This window comes from Arachis ipaensis, chromosome B7, assembly GCF_059453495.1.
Source record: "Arachis ipaensis isolate K30076 ecotype BB chromosome B7, ASM5945349v1, whole genome shotgun sequence".
Taxonomy (NCBI): Eukaryota; Viridiplantae; Streptophyta; class Magnoliopsida; order Fabales; family Fabaceae; genus Arachis; species Arachis ipaensis.
The window spans coordinates 111,828,513-111,840,928 of NC_142442.1; the positions used below are offsets into that span (position 1 = coordinate 111,828,513).

The 12,416-nt window shown below is 33.3% G+C and overlaps 1 protein-coding gene and 1 long non-coding RNA gene across 3 annotated transcripts; one reads left to right on the forward strand and one right to left on the reverse strand.

Annotated features, from left to right (window-relative positions):
- The first annotated feature begins 834 nt into the window (after positions 1 to 834).
- Positions 835 to 3,203, forward strand: LOC148553743 (uncharacterized). The gene is made up of 2 exons (XR_015892217.1): positions 835 to 1,844; positions 2,202 to 3,203. It is a non-coding gene; the product is annotated as an uncharacterized LOC148553743 (long non-coding RNA).
- Positions 2,198 to 6,736, reverse strand: GLR3.3 (glutamate receptor 3.3). Of its 2 annotated transcripts, XM_088493637.1 has the most exons (8): positions 6,323 to 6,696; positions 5,569 to 5,918; positions 4,119 to 5,455; positions 3,765 to 4,042; positions 3,624 to 3,655; positions 3,144 to 3,550; positions 2,536 to 2,993; positions 2,198 to 2,388 (listed from the first exon to the last, which is right to left on the reverse strand). In XM_088493637.1, exons 2-7 carry the CDS (start codon positions 5,840 to 5,842, stop codon positions 2,538 to 2,540), a joined length of 2,784 nt encoding a protein of 927 aa, XP_088349763.1. In that variant the 5' UTR covers positions 5,843 to 5,918; positions 6,323 to 6,696; the 3' UTR covers positions 2,198 to 2,388; positions 2,536 to 2,537. The 2 variants fall into 2 exon arrangements, with proteins under 2 accessions (XP_088349763.1, XP_016167113.2); XM_016311627.2 differs by having other exon boundaries at positions 2,377 to 2,993; positions 6,323 to 6,736.
- Between the last annotated feature and the right edge of the window lie 5,680 nt (positions 6,737 to 12,416).

The following is a 12,416-nucleotide window of genomic DNA, read 5'->3' on the forward strand; positions in this document are numbered from 1 at the left end:
TCATTTGAGAAAGGAGAGGTTTTCTACTCAAAGAAAATCCAAGTTAGACCCTAGGGGCGATGGTCTATTTCAAGTGATCGAAAGGATCAATAACAATGCTTACAAGATTGACCTTCTAGGTGAGTATAATGTGTCAGCTTCTTGTAATGTCTCTGACCTATCTCCTTTTGATTTAGATGCAGATTCGAGGACGAATCTTTTTCGGAAGGGAGGAAATGATACGAGTTCTGTGGGACAAACTGAGAACTATCATATGCCAATTTATCCAATTACAAGAACAACATCTAAGAGAATAAAAGAAGATTTTGCAAACATAGCTAAATCTTTTGTTCAGGAAATGCATCAAGAATTGGGCAAAACAATGATTAACGATTTTGGAAAGCCAAACGTCTTACTATTTACAAGATGCATTGAAGACTCTCGTTAGTCAAGATGAATCAAATAGGCATAACTTTCTTAGTATTTATTTTATGTTTATTTTATTTTAGTTTGTTTTATTTGTTTTAGGCCCAGTTATGATTTGGCCTATTTTTATTTTAATGAACTTATGAGTTAGGATTTTAAACTTAAGAGGTATAAAAACCCTCTAAACCCTGGTAGCCACTTTTTTTCTTAATTTTTATGAATGAAAATTTTTGTGAGTTTCTTTGAGAAACTTGGGTGTCAACAGGTGAGGCAGAGTGATTCCCTTAACTGTTACATCAGGAAATCAAATTGAGGTAGAGGGGTCCTTTTCTTTGATTTTTCAGCTTATTTTGGGTTTCGTTCTGTATCAAAACCCTTGTAGAAGCTCGATCTCATCTTCGTCAGTCCACAGCCACTGGAATAGCCTCCATGAATCATCGAGCGATTTCTTCTCCTCAATTTGCTGCTTCCGTTTTAGATCAGAGGAGATGCCTTCGAGAGCAACAACCACGGTTGTGGCCACGTTGGCAGTGGCAGTTGAAATTAGAGCCTTTTTGTCGTTGGGGATGACGAAGGAGGGAACAGTAATGGTGACGGCGAGGGCAGCAGATGAGGTAGACGGAAAGGGCTCGTTTTCTTTGCCATCTAGCAAAACATCATCGTCATTGATGTCTTCTTTTCTTCGTCCTCTTGGGACTCTTCATCGTCTTCGTCCATGTCTTCTTCTGGAAAAATGGTGTCGTTTTGCCCCAATACCATCATTCGCAGAGAGAGAAAGAGAAAGAGAAAGGGAGAGTGAAAGGAGTTTAGTCGTAGAACAAAGCAGTGTCGTTGTGGTGAGGTGAACCTCGCTGCGATGTTTTCTGGGAATAGAGGAGTAGATCTGTGAGATAGTGGATTTTGCAACGGAGGTGGTGGTGGTTATGGAAGGAAGATGAGGAAAGAAGAGAAAAGTAAATGAGTATTTACAAAATTATTAACAAAATTTTAATATTTAGTTATTTTTGTCGAGTAAAACTCATTTTAGCTATTTTTTTCATATATAACTATTTTTTTCATATATAATTGTAGTTGTTTGTGTTTATTAAGAGATAATTTTAGTTTGATTTTACCAATTATGTGTTACAACTCTTAAAAAACTATAATTTTGCCTTCCAGGTTAGCCAAATAGCCACCTTTTGGTTCAGCTAAAAAAAATAAGATAGAAAATTAAAGAGCGTTTGGTTTATATTTTTATTTTCTGTTTTGTTTTATCTTTTCAGATTTTTGTGAAGGAAAACAAATTAATAAAAACAATAAAATTATCACAAAATTTTAAAAGTAGAAAATATCGAAAATACAAACAGAAAAAGGACAAAGACAAATCAGGTTATGAAATATACCTTTAACTGAGTTGTTTTTTTCTTTTCCCCTCGTTCTTTGTATTTTTATCCATTTAGGTCCAGTTTGATAACCAACTTAATTAAGCTTCCTTTTGATAAAATAACTTAAACAATAAATGATTCTGTTAAAAATAATTTATAAATAAGTTATTTTATGTTTAAATTTTTAACTCTAAAAGTACTTATTTTATAGAAATGTAATGAAAAGTATAAATATTATGAGAGAAGTTATTTTTTTTAATTTTTCTATAAGTTCTTAAATAGCTTATTAGAAAATTGCAATTTGGTTTTGAAATTTGCACCAGACATTAATACTACTACTTTTTATAAGTCAAAAGTTAAAAAAAAATTACTTTTAGAATTTTCCAAACGGGTCCTTAATGTTCTTTTTTTTTTTTGGTGACTGGCCCTTAGTGTTCTTTGATTCTATTAGGGAAAGTTGTTCAATAATAATAATAATGTGCAAATTAAATCTAATCTGTACAGCAGAATGTATTGTGCGTCAAAATGTTCTTTTGTGATGCGTTTCACAAAAAGAAAAACAAAGACTAACACACTCATTTTCCATTCCACCATCCATGATACCTGATTTGTTTCAACCCTGTATTGAAGGATATGAAATTGTGGGTATAAACATTTGCAATGATATGAAATTTGTGATTTGTAGAACAATAACATAGCACAAGGGCTAGAGCAATAAATAATGAATAATGATAAAGCAGCAAAATCAAAAGGGTTATCTTCTTACAATTATCTGTTTGAGTTGGGTGTTAAATCAAACTGTATCTTCTTTGTGTGCCTCCCATCAAGTTGATGATCAGCAGCAGATCCTTCATCTCCGTTCCTCTTTCTTCTCTCACTCCTTGGTGACTCTTCCTTCTCATCAATCAGTGACAGAAACCTTTGAAAACGACCAGAAATGGAGCTACCATTAGATGCAGCTTCAGGAGGAGGTGCATGCCACATCCGCACCATAATTTGCACAAAATGTATGACAAGAGCTATGAAGCAAGCCATCCCACAAAGGAGGAACAGTCCCCAGAAGCTTTTCAACTGAAGCCTATCCGAATCAATCTCGGCATTATCTAAACTACAGCTGCTTCTTGTCATCCACTTATCATGAATCCGCTGCAGATCCCCTGTTTCCGAAAGTTGTAGAATAGCAGTTGACAAATCCACGGCTAATGGGGAGTCGCGAGGGAATGCCTAACAGAATTAGTTTCATGATAGAATTGGTTACTTGAAACACAAGCTAACTGCAGATGCTTTAGAATCATTTGCAAACATGATCAAAACAAAATGATTCTCATTTAAAAGGGTATGTATGTATGTATGTATGTAATTATGTATACTTACAAAACCCCAGCCACTTCGGGTGAACTCCTGGCCTACAATTTTGAATGTGCATTGTGTTGATAAGAAGATTTCAATGTATGGTCTTTCATCAACAATGGCACCAACACCTCCATTCTTAGAACCAAGTTGGAGTGCCTTAGCATATGCATCTGGAGATCCTAGGCGAACGAGTCTATTTTCGGATATCCCGATGTCCTCAACCAAATAGTGCTCCGCGAATGAACCCACTTGGAATCCTATGCGTTCATTACTATTCTTTAAGCTATCGATTCCACTGATAGGGGAAGATAGCTGCTGCACAGTGAGTATGGATGTTAAACTTGCAGTGTAGCTGGAGTTTATGATCAACACTACAAACAGCCAGATCAGAACCACCAATCTACCGAGAGTGCTCATGGTATTCTCTCCTGCATAAAAAATGAAGTTGTCATAATGCGCTCTTGTTAAACAAAACTAAATGAAGTTAAGAGCATCACTTACTATGGGAAAAGAAGAGAGTTGAAAGGCTAAACCTGCAAGAATCAAGAAAATATTATGAGTTCAACTTGAGGAATAGTTGTTTCATTATTAGGTGTTATTCTACTGAGAAAGCAAAGTAAAACAGTGAATGAAATAACCAACCATAAAATTGTTATGAATTGTTGTTTTGGTGGGCCTCTGAACTCATCATTGATTCTGTGTTCCAGAACCCATACAACTATTCCAATGAAAAAGAAGAAACAAGCAGTCACAGTCCACATAAATGGTGTGAATGGCCGAAGGAAAGACCATCCTCCAGAATTGATTTTCTTAAAAGGGGCCACCACAACTAGTCCAGATGCAGCATATGGCTGTGTGAAATCTACGATCTTTGTCCGATTCGTGATGATGGCAATGTCACCAACAGCACCGTCAAAGTACTGTTCCAATAGCATAAGAGTTAGCTGTGTAGCTAAATAAAAGTTTAGAGGATCAGATTTATGATGCAGTACTTACACCTGTGGTGATTAAATTGACAAGTTCTGTGTAGCTTGGATTCTCGCGGCCATTTCCAAATGGGACAAAGTGGTATGGAACAGCATATGGTAACAAGTTCACAGCTGCAGTGAATACATCAATAGAGAAACCTTTAAACATATCAGTCCCCTGCACCCGCGAAACAAATTCGCGGAAACCAACTCGAACAGGCACACCAATTCTCAATTGCCTTCCATTATTTGGGAAAACCCATCCACGGGGTTTTGATAATGTATCTCCAGGCCATATGACACTATGAAGGTGCTGGTTTGCACTTGATTTATTAGCCGGCTTAGCATACAATGTCTCTGGAGGCACAATTGAGAGACCAGAATAGTTCGACCAGTAACCTACCCGATGAATGCCAGTTCCAACCACATTGATAACATCATATGCAGGACGAACAAGGCATCTGTCTGGTGCAAATTTCACATGACCTGTTAATCCAAGAAAATCACTTTGCTCTATGTTCTTCAGCAGAAGTGTTCCATTGTCAAAAATGCTCATAGCATCAAGGTTCAGACCACCAGGCTTATCATCGCGCAAACTCGTGTAGTTGGTACACGAAACAATCCCACCCTGACTAAAGAATGCATCGAGAGCGTGCGCTAACAGAAAGACAGAATCATAAGCATAGAGACCATAGGAATGTAGCCCCAAAGAGCCGCCAGTTAACTTGTTCCATGTAGAGATAAATGATTTCTTTCTATCAGAATCGGGTGTATGTTGGCGCAAAACAAGTACTCCTTGAAGAATATCCATTGTTTCTGAAGGTAGAGAAGTAGAATCCAAGACAGATGAGAGCCAATCCGTGGCTATCCAGACATAGCCATTGGTTGTCATCCCAAGATAATGCGCCACATTGAAGACCATAAATCCAGAATCAGGATTTGTATGAAGAACAATGATCCGAGATTGCATCAGAGCCACTTGCACAAGCAAATTCGTGATCTCTCCCCGGTCAACTGATCCAGATTTGATTGCAGCCTTGTAGGATATTTTGCAGCGCCGAGCAGCCAGCTGATCATCCAACACAGAAACACCATTTCGTCCATAATCATCATCTAAATAGATGGCAATCACCTCCTTCCAACCATAATAGTCTATGATCTCCGCAACCGCAGTCATTTGATACAGATCACTCTGTGTTGTCCTCACAAAGAATGGGAACTGCAGGGAGGTAAGAGTAGGATCTGTGGCAGCAAACGACACCAGAGGAACTCGAAGCTCATTCGCAACATGGGATATGATGTGAGCTACAACAGAAGATTGGGGACCTATTATAGCAGCTACATCAGTCTCCATGAACCGCAAAGCTGGAATCAGTATAGTAATTATATCAGTAAATGTAAACAATTTAGGCAAATCAAGAAATGAAGAAAGAAAGCAGTTCCATAAATATAATGAAATTAGAATTAGAATAAATTACATTGAACCATGCCCATGAAACCACTACAATTGGAATCTTGCATTTGGAGGACAAGCTTTGTTCCATGAAGGATGCTGGTGTTGGCATTGACATCCTTCACTGCTTGCTCCATGGCAATTTTAGCCACTCTCCCAATTGTGGAATTGAAGGTGAAGATCGCCCCAATGTTCGCGACAGAAGGTCTTGAGGACGAGACATTTGCAGCAGCAGATACTCCCAAAAAGGGGAAGAACAACAACAACAACAACGGACAAAGAATAAAAAACAAATTCATCACATCCAACACAGATCAATTCATGCCAAGAAATAATGGTTTTGCCTTGAATAACAATAATCCATTGCACCTGATTCTGAAGGAAAAAGCTACCATTATTACCATCTCATATAGGAAAAGCAGAACACAAAGGGAAACCTTGAACAGACCATCCAAATTCCAATTAAAAATACACAACAAAAATATGCAAGTATAAACCAAAACTTAAGGAATATGTTTTCTCACAGTGGGACAAGGATGGGGACCAGAAATCTAATCAAAACCAACCTTAACATCTTTTTTTAGTGAAAAAAAAAAAAAAACAAATGAGATTCACGTGTTAAACTAACAGAAAAGATAATAGAAGCAAAGTAAAACACTCAAGTTGCAGAAGGAACTCAATAACAGTAAGTCAGGAATGGAAAACGAAGCATAAATAAGGAAGAAAGGAATATAATAAGTGATGGATTTAGAAGATCAGAGGAGGAAATGTTATCTTACCTGAAACTGTGGCTTGTGGTGCCAATCCGCTATCTGCCAATATTGGTAGAGGCTTGAAAATGAGAAGCAACAAGAAGAGATGGGAATCACGTGACTGTTGCAAACTGAAGGAAAGAGACATGAACTAAACAAACACACTCAGCTTTCTCAATAATTAAAGTGTTTACCACCCCCACACCCACATGCAACCCGCTATTTCTTGGAAAATACCACCCAAATACGCAATAATGCCTCCAATGGATGAATTTGGAGCTCCTTAATTTCTCATAATAACATCAAGCTTCAGTTGTCGTATACAGATACAATGAGTTTGCATAATGAAAGAAGAAAAAGTGTGGTGTAATGGTTACTGAGTTGGTGGGAAACTGGGAATCAGGGGAATGCTTATCTCTTGATTGATTAAAGATTAAGGCCGTTTGGGAACTTTACAAGTAACTTTTTTTTATTTTTGATTTATGAAAAGTAGTAGTATTAATGTCTGCTGCAATTTTCAAAATCAAATTACAACTTTTTAAGAAGCTATTTAGGAGCTTATAGAAAAGTTAAAAAAAATAACTTTTCTCGTAGTACTTCTACTTTTCATCACATTTTTATAAAATAAATACTTTTAAAGTTAAAAATCTAAATACAAAATAACTTATTTATAAGTTACTTTTAACATAGTCATTTATTGTTTAAGTTATTTTATTAAAAGGAATTTAATTAAGTTGGTTATCTAAACTGGATTTAAATATTAAATAAAAAAGTCTAAGGGACCAGCAATTTTGTTAAAATTTAGCTAACACTTAACTATCAAAAAGTAAAATAAGTAATCATATACCATTAGATATAATCTCCCACCATTAAACACACTTATAATAACTAATTGATGACTATATATCACCATTTCTGCTGACTCCTAGCACTCCTTATATTAAATATTGTTGCTTGTTCATGCCATGTTTTTCCACTATTTTGCTACTTATATGCCCGTACGGAAATATAAAATCGCGACTTTTTCTTTATATTATAAATTATGACGGAAAATATTTATAAAATTAAATTATTTTTATAAAACAGTCTTAGAAAACAAGAATTTTCGTCAACTAAAAACTCAAAATTACCGTAAATAAAAATTAAATAATAAATTTTTTAATTATTTTTTTTTTGTAAAAAAGTATAATTTTTTATTAAAAATTAATTTTAATTTTATTATTTAAAATTTAAAAAAATTGAATATTTATATTTTTATATTTAATTAAATATTAAATTTCTTACAAAAATAAAAATAATTAATTTTATACTTATTATTTAAAAATAATATTTTAGATATTAATATAAAAAATTTATATCGATAGTTATAAAATTAATTTAAAATTAATTTTTTTAAACAATTAAATTTTAATTCTAATTATCAATAACAACATTAGTATTTCTCTAAATTATATGTAATAAATATTTTGAAAAAGAGAAATAAAAATATAAATTAAAAAAATAAATAGCAAAAATTTAAAATTAAATAAAAAAATAAAAAATATGTATATAATATTTTATGTGAATAATATTATAAAATATTTTTAATTATATTTAATTATAAATTTAATGTATTTTTTATAAATTTATTTTTAGTAGAACAAAATAGGAGAGAGGGAGAGAGAGAATTAATTTTGGGGAGAAAGATTTTATTTTAATTGTAATGAAAAAATATCTCGTCACATATTTTGGTTTATTAAATTAGTAATATAAAGTATAAATTATAAGTTATATATAGAGTGGGAATAATAGAGAGAAATAGAGAAGGAGAGAGGTAGATAAGAGGATGGAGGAATGAAGCTTATTAATTTTGAGGAGAAATATTTCATCTCAATTTTAATGAGTGTCATGTGACATATTTTTATTGTTAAATTAGTAATATAATATAGGTATATTTAATTTTAATTATAATTAGAGAATGTCATGTTACACATTTTGATTGTTAAATTTATAACTAGTCATTGATAATGACATATACGAGATGTAGAGTGAGTAAAAGAATGAAATAAATAGAAAAAAAAGAGAGAGGAGGAGAGAATTCACTAATTTTAAAAAAAGATCGATTCAATTGCAATGAGCGAGTGTTATTAATAATGATACATAAGAGAAATAAAGTGAATGGAAAAATGAGAAAGAAAAATAGAGAAAGATAAGACTCATTAATTAAAAAAAATTAATTTTAAGGGTTAAGTACGATTTTGGTCCTTAAGGTATAGGCCGAAAATTTTTTTCATCCCCAACCCCTTTTTTTCATACAAAATTGTCTCTAAAGTTTAACTTAATTTTAAAATGGTCCTTTTTACCAAAATTTTAAATTTTATTTCTAAATTACTCCTAAATAAAAAAATTATAAAATAAAAAAGAAAAAAAAAAAGAAAGAAAACAGACGAAGGGAGAAAGGATGCGAAAGGGAAGAAGAAAGGGAGGGAGAAGAAGAAAAAGAAGGGGAAAGCGAAAAGGGAAGGGAAGAAGAAAGGGCAGCTCTCACTCCGGCGTGGTCTTCTCCCTCAGTTCCTCTCTTTCGAGCTTGTTGTCTTCGTCGTTCTTCTTCTTTGTGAACTCAACAGCGGTGGTTTGGCAACGGCGGTTTGGCAACAGCGTTAGAAGCTCGGCGATGACTTTCTCCCAAACTCGCTGTCTTCCTCGTCCTTCTTCTTGGTGAACTCAACGGCGGCGGTTTGGCAACGGCGTTAGCAACTCGGCGATGGTGCAGCAGCCCCCTTCTCCTTCTCCTTTCTGTTCTCCCTCTCTGCCCTTTCTCGCTCGTGCTCTCTCATCTCCCTCACAGTGCTCGACGGCGACTGCTCCGCGCCGCTGCTCCTCCTAGGGTTCTAATTCTGCTTCTGTTTCTGAGTTAATCACATTATTTTTTATTCTAATTTTGTTAATATATTGTTTCCAATTTTTATTCTGATTCTGATTTTATTAATCCATTGTTAATCACATTGTTTCCAATTCTAATTTTGTTAATCCATTGTTCTTCTGTTTTTATTTCTTCTACTTCTGTTTTTTATGTTTCAGATTTTGCTTATATTTGTGTTGTTATTTCTGTTTTTAATTTTATTTTCGTTCTGTTTCTTCTGCTTCTGATGGTGCTTCTATTTCTATGTCTGTTTTTTTTATGTTTATTATTTTGTTGTTGCTGAAGAAGAAGGAAAAGAAGAAGAGATGCTATTGTGATGGAGGAGAAGAATAGGAATTGAGTATTTTAGTGAGGAAGGAGGAGGGTATTTTGGTTCGAAGGATGATTTTAAAACTAAGTTAAATCTTAGGGATGATTTTGTAGGCAAAAAAAAGGTTGGGGACGAAAACAATTTTGGACCAATACCTTAGGAACTAAAATCGTACTTAACCCTAATTTCAATTACAATAACGGAATAATATATGATATATTTTAGTTGTAAAATTAATAATATATAATAGATATATATAAACACGAGCATTCTTAATTTATTGTGTCGGTCAAAACAACTAGGGTTGCACACAGATTGGATCGGATCGAATATGGCTAAAATTTTGATCCAATCCACACTAAACTCGTTGGATCGAATCGGATCTTATATCCACACTTTTTATGTTCAAATCCGATCTGATCCTATCCGAACATTTGCGGTTATATCCGGTCAAAAAAATAAAAAATAAAAAATATACTTAAAATTTTGAAAATTAAAAAAATAAAAATATATTAATATCTAACTATAAAATAAAAAAAATACAATACCAAAGAAACATCTAGAATTTAAAGAAAAAATTAGTATAACAATCATAACTCATCACCAGCAGTTTCAATGTTTCACAAGACCTAGATACCAAATGAACCAAACCCTAACAACATCTAAATTAAAAAAAAAATGAGACACACAACTCCAGAATTACAGAGATCAAAATGCATTCTTATTTTTAAAAAAAAAACAAATTTCCTATCAAAGCATCAAAAGAAGTAGAAGAAAATATACAGAACTAAAGCAATCAAATAGAAGCAAAAGTAGAAGTAAAACAGTAACTAAAACGCCCAACAAAAACAGAACAACGATGAGGACGAGATCCGCGAAGAACAAAGACGAGCACGAGCAACACAGGTGAGGCACAGAAGAACAGCAAAGAAGATCAGAATGCGACTGTCAAGCGACGAAGAGAGCAGCACGATCGTTGCCCCAAGAAGAGAGGAGCACGACCGAATATCGCCGAGGAAGAGAAGAGAGAAGAGAAAACGGCGAGGCGGCAAGGAAAAAAAGTGGCGACGAATTGTGAAACGAGAGGTGACCAGGTGCAAAATGGATGGCGATAGGATGTGAGACGACAAACAGATGAGGTCTGAAAAGAGGTGAATGGCGATGATAGTTACTGAAGAGATTAGAGATTGAGAGGTTTAAGAAATGAGAAGAGGGAGAGGGGAGCGAGGGGTATGTAGCGCCGAAATGAAATATGTTTAGGGTTAAGGTTTCTAATTTATGAAGTTAGTTATATATATCGTTTAATTATATATTTATTTATTAATTGTGCGGAGATACAGGTGCAATATCTGTGATTCGATTCTTTTAGAGTGCAGATCGAATTTTATCCAATCCAATGACAGTGTGGATCGGATAATATCCGCAATTCGCAGATCAGATGCGGATAAATACCGCGAATCTGTGGATATTATCCGATCCATATTCAACCCTAATATTTTCAGCAAGTTTAAGCCTAAAAACGAGGTACGAACCCAAGAAGAAGATAGAGGGGACACTTGTCTTACAAACATCTTGAAAAAAAATTAAAATTATCTTGTTAAATTTAATTTTTGATATAAAACATAAAAATAAATAAATAAATTAACTCAATAAAAAATAATAAATAATTATAATTAACTTTTAACATTAGTTAAATAGTTAGTTAATAATAAAATTAAAACTTAATTTTCTAAATATAACTAAAATTATTAGTGTTTTTTTAAAGTTAGTTAAGATAAAAATAAATATTATCTATATTAATATATTAACATTTTTATCACTACAAGAAATTATCAAAATAGCGGCTAATTTTAGCGACTGAAAAAATTGGTTGCTAATAGCGACTGATTTAGTGACTGATATAGAATTTCTAGGATCAGAAAAAATCGGTCGCTAAATTATATTCAGTGACCTATTTTAGCAACCAACAAAATCGGTCACTAATAACAACCAAATTAGCGACCGATAAATTTATTATACAACCAGAATAAAGTTCGTTGCTAAATCAAAAGAAGAAAGTATTGACAAAGAGAACTAGTTGAAGTGAAACTAGATATATATGGTGCAGCAACTTCAAGCTTCCAAAATCAGAAGATCAATGTAGATTTACAGGCTTAGTGTTGTAAGATATGAGTAGTAAATATACCATGAACCATGAATTTGGATTGTGGATTGTAAGCCATCAATGTATATTTGGATTGTGGATCATAAAATTTGATGTATTTATGAATTTTGTCTCTTTTAATTTCTATATTTCAATATAGATATTGTGAATATTTATGGATTTTGTCTCTTTTAATTTCTATATTTCAATATAGATATTGTGAATAATTAGTAAAAATCTATAATTAGAAATTCAGTAACAAGGACCGATTTAGTGACCGATTTTAGATTTTCAGGTCAGACATCAGCGACCGATTTAGCGACCGATTTTATTAGCAACCGATTTAGCGACCGAGAAGTTGGTGCTATTTAGCGACCGATTTTCTCAGCGACCAATTTAGCGACAAAAAAAGTGGTTGCCATTTAGTGACCGATTTTATTAGCGACCGATTTAGCGACCAATATCGTTTGGTACTAGTTTGGTAGCATTGGTTGAAAATCGGTCGCTATTTTTAAATTAGCGACCACCAAAATTGGTCATTAAGGGTTTAGCGACCGATTTTCAAGAAAAATCAATCGCTAAATCGGTCGCTATTCCAGTAATTTCTTGTAGTGTATTAAAATAATTTTACCTATACTAGTAATTATTTTGGTTAAAACAATATTTATACCATAAATACTATAATAAATAAAATTTTTAAATGAATAGAAAATAATAAATAATTAAATAATTATTTAAGAACATATAAAAAATAAAAATATTTAAT